This window comes from Manacus vitellinus, unplaced genomic scaffold (assembly GCF_001715985.3).
Source record: "Manacus vitellinus isolate BGI_N305 unplaced genomic scaffold, ASM171598v3 scaffold_129_pilon, whole genome shotgun sequence".
In the NCBI taxonomy this organism is placed as follows: domain Eukaryota; kingdom Metazoa; phylum Chordata; class Aves; order Passeriformes; family Pipridae; genus Manacus; species Manacus vitellinus.
In genome coordinates, this window is record NW_021938948.1 from 321,170 (window position 1) to 327,188 (window position 6,019).

The following is a 6,019-nucleotide window of genomic DNA, read 5'->3' on the forward strand; positions in this document are numbered from 1 at the left end:
AGGCTGGGAGAGCTGATGAAAGCTGGAGAAAACCCGGCGTGCTGCTAAACAAGCCCCACCCTTCTTCTTGACATTGTTGGATTCCTCTTTGTTCCCAAGGATGGCAGGGCCTGGGGATTTGCTTACAGTTTTTCAGGCAGCTTGAGAAAAGCACAATGACAGCTGGGAGGCGGAAAAATGTGGGAATCTGCCTCGGAGTTTCTCCTTCGCTCTTTTGCCCGAATAATCTTCGTGGGGAGCAGGCAGAAAGCCAGGAATTTATTTGACCCCAAGGTAGTGTCTCGGATCAGGAAAGCAGTTGCTAAATAAGTGGCTGATCTAGCTGGGCGTGGCACGCTTGGCTCGTGCAGTCGGCTGGGATGGGGTTTGGGTTTGGCAAATGCCAGCTGCTCCGGGGGCCGGGGTGGTCGCCCCTCACCAGCCTGGATCAGGCAGCTCCTCCTGGAGCCTGGGCAGCCAGGCTGGGGGGAATCACATCCATCAGCTGGAGCAATTGTTGCGTTTGGTTTGAGCCTGACCAGAGGTTGGGCTGGGAGTGGAGCTCGCCCGGTTTGCAGGGGTGGCTCGGGGCACGGCCGGTGGTGGTTGCAACAGGGGCAGGCAAAGGGCTGCCTGGGCAGGCACCTCCTGGAAAGGCTCCTCTGCCTCCACGCTGGGTTTTGTGCTGAAATTGGGTTCTTGCAGGCCTGAAGTCCTGAGCTGTGACTTGTGCTGTTCTTCAAGAGGCTGAGAACGGCCCCTCCAAAACGGAGAGTTTGGGGAAGGCTCCCTCTCGTCCGCGCTTTCGCTCTCGGTGGGTTTTAAGGGCTCGCTCTGGTTTTGTTTCCAGCTTTGACATGTCTGTGCTCCGACTGCAAACAAGCCAACTCCACCTGCGAGACAGACGGCGCCTGCATGGTCTCGGTCTTCAACCTGGACGGGGTCAAGCACCACGTTCGGACCTGCATCCCCGAGGCCAAGTTGATTCCTGCGGGGAAGCCCTTCTATTGTCTGAGTTCGGAGGATCTGCGGAACACCCACTGCTGCTACTCCGACTTCTGCAACAAAATTGATTTAATGGTTCCCAGCGGTGAGTGGAGAGCGGGATAAGTCGGGTGTTTGAAGTGGGGAGGAGAGGGGCCGTCTGGGATTGGGAATTCGCAGTTCTCGGCCCTGTTTTCGCTCGTTCCCTTTGGTCGATGTGTGAACTCGAGCACTGGGTTTGTTTCCCTCATCTGTAAAGTGGAAATAACAAACTACTTCAAATTAAAATGGGAATGTGCGTGTGTTCCCCAGGCACAGCCCGCCCTGAGCTGGACCTGCCTTTATCAGCTGGAGTTGCTTCCTTTCCAGGACTCCAGATCTTTTCAGCGCTGAACACGAGTATGGGAACGTTGCAGCAGCTTCAGAGCAAAGTGTGTGGGGGGTGGAGGGTGCCTGGGCTCAGAATACACCAAGGGGAAGCAGCCCTGCCTCTGTGAGGGTGTGGGAAATGTCTGCTTCTCATTCCTGGGCCACAGAGGGCATGTGGTGCTTCCTCCTACCTCCTGCTCTCCGTTTTGGGCTGCTTTCTAGTGGGTGCTGTGGAGACTGCAGAGTCATTTTCCTCAGGAGCAGGGGGGAGGTCTTATTTGGGCTCAAAATGACAAAAATTTAATTGTTGCCTTCAGGTGCAGGCTCACTGGTTGTTGCAAGGCAAAGGGCAGAGAGGGAGCAATGAACCCTGACCGACTGGTTGAGTTCAAGTGGGAGGTGAACTGCAGACTGTTCTGGAAGATTCAGCCCAGGACAGGCTCCCATCCTCTAAAACAGTGAATGCCCACGATCCCTGATCCCAGGTCCATTTTCTTTTGGGGGTTCCAGCTGCATTTTGCCTGCCTGGTGCCTCGATCAGCCCCGTGTTGATGTCCCGGAACAGCGAGCTAAAATTGTCCAGGCTCTGAGAGAATAATTAAAACACAAGAAGAAAGCCCTCGAGGGAGTGATAATTTTCTCAAAGCGTCTGTTCTTCTTCTCCCTTTCCTGCCAAGGGCACCTGAAGGACAACGAGCCCCCGTCGAGCTGGGGTCCCGTGGAGCTGGTGGCGGTGATCGCCGGGCCCGTGTTCCTCGTCTTCGTCGTCATGATCATCGTGGTCTTTGTGTTCCATCACCACCAGCGAGTCTATCACAACCGCCAGCGGCTCGACATGGAGGACCCCTCCTGTGAAATGTGCCTTTCCAAGGATAAGACCTTGCAAGATCTGGTCTATGATCTCTCCACCTCCGGCTCAGGCTCAGGTACTGTGGGACGGCGGGAAGTGACCGAGGAGAACTTGGAGTTGTCTCTTCGGGCTCGTGGTTGCCACGGCTTTGCACAGGGGTGTTCAGGGTGTTTGGCATGAGTAACCTGGAGGGAGGGTTAAATTCAGTCGTGTGGTCACCCTGTGTCAGTGTTGGGTTAAAGAAGGAAAGGAATTTTCCAGCAGGTGGAAACTGTAGGAAAACCCACAGAGGCAGAGAATGTCAGAACCTGGTATTTGCCCGGGGAATAAACCTTCAGCAGCACATCTGCTGCTCTGTACAAAGTGTTTGGGATCTCTTCCATGCACGCTGTGGGCAGGTGAGCTCCCTGCTCTCCACAAGCCATGGCAGCGACGTTGGGACTCCTTTCTTGAGAGAAATTCAGGGGGTTTTCTGCTTTTTAGCAGAACCTGACTTAAATGAGTTCCGTTCTTTGCATATTGAGGCTGAAATTCCTTTGATGTGCCGTGGAGCAGGAGTTCCCTGCCTGCTCCTCTGCTTCAAAGCGAAATGCAGATGCTGCCTGAGCAGTGGCACAGCCCACGCAGGAGCCACCACCATCCCCTGCTTTGGGCCTTGCTCAGGCTGCTGGCTGTTATCAGCCGTGGAGCCTGCCGGCTTCGAGGGTGTTCTCCAGGCTCTGGGGTTTCAGGAGGTTCTGCTGCTGCCACAGGGGTTCATTCCTGCCCGTCCCCTGTGCCCAGGTTTGCCGCTGTTTGTCCAGCGCACCGTGGCTCGGACGATTGTCCTGCAGGAGATCATCGGCAAAGGCCGCTTCGGGGAGGTGTGGCGAGGCAGGTGGCGTGGGGGCGACGTGGCCGTGAAGATCTTCTCCTCCCGTGAGGAGCGCTCCTGGTTCAGGGAGGCAGAGATCTACCAAACTGTGATGCTGCGGCACGAGAACATCCTGGGATTTATTGCTGCGGACAACAAAGGTAAGAGGTGCCTCGGGCCCGGGAGCGGAGGCTTCACCTGGGTGCAGCCTGTTCCATGAAGAAATGTTCCCTAATATCCAATCTAAATGTCCTCTGGCACAGCTTGAGGCCATTTCCTCCTGTCCTGTGCCTTGTTCCCTGGGAGCAGAGCCCGACCCCCACCTGGCAGCCCCTCCCGCCAGGAAGCTGTGGAGAGCAAGAAGGTCCCCCCCAAACCTCTTTTTCTCCAGGCTGAGCCCTCCCAGCTCCATTCCCATCTCTGGACACACTCCAGCCCCTCAGTGTCTCTTTTGGGAGTGAGGAGCCCAAAGCTGACCCCAGGATTGGAGGTGTGGCCTCACCAGCACCCAGCCCAAGGGGACAGTCACTGCCCTGGTCCTGCTGGCCACGCTCTTTCTGATAGGAGCCATTTCTGCTCCCTGACTTGCCCCAGGCTGACTGATCAGTGCAGCCTTATCCAGCAGCTCTGCTCTGTCCCAGAAGGGTGGGGGCTGCTCCATGATGTGTGGGACCTGCCTGAGCTCCGTCTCCTTCCTGCTGCAGATAACGGGACGTGGACTCAGCTGTGGCTCGTCTCCGACTACCACGAGCACGGGTCCCTCTTCGACTACCTGAACCGCTACACGGTGACCATCGAGGGCATGATCAAGCTCGCCCTGTCTGCTGCCAGCGGGCTGGCCCACCTACACATGGAGATCGTGGGCACTCAGGGTGAGAGCCCAGTTGGGAATCCTCGAGGGGGAGGCTAAAGCAGGACTGCTCAGGGGGGGCTGATGTGCTGCCCAGCAAACCCTGCCTGAGCCTGTGAGTCAGCCCGGCTTCGGCTGGTCCTTCCTGACCAGAAATAGAGCGGCTGCTTTGGCTGGGAAGTGGGTTATCCTGGCGCTCGCTCCCGGGAGTTATATCACCATTTCACATCCCATCCTAAAATTGGCGCTGCCTGGGTGGGATGTGAGCGCAGGCAGCAGCACCAGCACAAACTCCTGACGTCGGTGGGGCCGCACCTGTGCTGGGACGTGGAGTTCACGTCCCTCTTGAGGCCTCTGGATGCCACTGCATCAGCGGCGCCTCCGGAACGCCACCGGAGCCTTTTCCCACCGCAGCCCTGCCCCGGTCCCTCATGGATCCAAACAGGAAAATGTGTTGCAACACCGGGTTTAACGCCCTGAAATCCGGCGCTGCCTCCGCGCCGGTTCGACAAACGGATTTCCCCAGTTTGACCCTCGCTGCTTTTTGTTTTGCTCTCTTAGGGAAACCTGGGATTGCTCACAGAGACCTGAAATCCAAGAACATCTTGGTGAAGAAGAACGGCACGTGTGCCATCGCTGACCTGGGCCTGGCTGTCCGGCACGACTCCGTCACCGACACCATTGATATCGCACCCAATCAGAGGGTCGGCACCAAACGGTAGGGAAACACACTCAGAGGCATCAGAGTGAGACTGGAAATGCCTGAGCTGCTGGTTGAGCACTGGGGGAATTCTCTGTGTTCAGCATTTCCCAGTGTCTCACAGGGAAATGTGCCCAGGTTGATGCCCAAAGACACATCAGTACCTTCAGTCTGAGAGGGGTGGGCCAGCCACGTAAACCCAGCACCAGGGAGCCTATACCTGGCAACAGGCTTGGCCAACCTGCTCTTGGGAGCCTGATGTGTTTTGGGGACACAAAAACCTCTTTTTACCTCTTTTCCCTTCCTGCTGTTGTTTAGGAGTTATTTTCTTTGCTCTGTTAGACCACGGGGCCCAGTTCTGTTCTGATGGTTGGCTGTGCCATGCAGAGTTTGGTCTGCTGGGAAGTGCTGTGTGGGGAAAACAGATCAGTTACTACCTTCCAGAGAATTCCCTCTCTGAATGAACACGCTGTTCCTTTCTGCCTGCAGATACATGGCCCCAGAAGTCTTGGATGAAACCATCAACATGAAGCATTTCGATTCCTTTAAATGTGCCGATATCTACGCCTTGGGCCTGGTCTACTGGGAGATTGCCCGAAGGTGCAACGCAGGAGGTAACACCTTGGTGTGCTGTGCCATGGGCTCTGCTTGCTCCTGGGTCTCCCTTTGCTGTTGGGGAAGTTTGAGGGAGAGCAGGACTGTGGAAGGACATATCCCTGTGTGTTGCCACTGAGGGAGGAGCAGAGGTGACCCACGACTGCTGCTGAGCCTGGCCAGTGTGGGGACATGGGGGTTGATGCTCCCACTGGTGTCTGGTGTTCCTTTGGATGGATTTTAAGGACATGGTGGTGCCCCTTGGTGGGGGATTTCCCCCAGATCAGTATAGATGTTTTGGCACGTGCAGCTGCAGCACCGTCCCACGTGTGACAGCCCCACTGTCCCACGTGTGACAGCCCCACTGCCACTGAGATCTGGTGACCCTGGCTCCGTGCTGGGAGGTGCTGATCCCAGCCCGCTGACTCTGTTCCAGTTTGGGCAGCTGCATTTTATTTTCCCTGAATTTTTCCTGTAAACCCAAATCCCAGATTCTGCGTTTCTGTTCTAAATAAGTGCAAAGTGTTGACGCATCTCAGCAGTGAGTCATGGAGCCCAAACCCGCCTGCCTTCAGCGAGCTCTGTGGCCGTGATTCCTTCTCCAGGAATTGCATTTTTCCCCCTCTCTGCCTTCCAGGTATCCATGAGGAGTATCAGCTTCCCTACTACGACCTTGTACCCTCTGATCCTTCCATCGAGGAGATGCGGAAGGTCGTGTGTGATCAGAAATTACGGCCCAACATCCCCAACTGGTGGCAGAGCTACGAGGTGAGGTCGGCTTCCATCCTCACCTCCCCTTCCTCTGCCATGAGGAAAGGCTGAGAGAACTGGGATTGTTCA

The 6,019-nt window shown here is 56.2% G+C and overlaps 1 protein-coding gene across 1 annotated transcript; it reads left to right on the top strand.

Moving 5' to 3' along the window:
- Positions 1-805: 805 nt before the first annotated feature.
- Positions 806-6,001, top strand: ACVR1B (activin A receptor type 1B). The gene is made up of 7 exons (XM_029965988.1): positions 806-1,069; positions 2,010-2,258; positions 2,966-3,196; positions 3,740-3,907; positions 4,447-4,603; positions 5,075-5,199; positions 5,817-6,001. Exons 1-7 carry the CDS (start codon positions 895-897, stop codon positions 5,999-6,001), a joined length of 1,290 nt encoding a protein of 429 aa, XP_029821848.1. The 5' UTR covers positions 806-894.
- Positions 6,002-6,019: the final 18 nt, after the last annotated feature.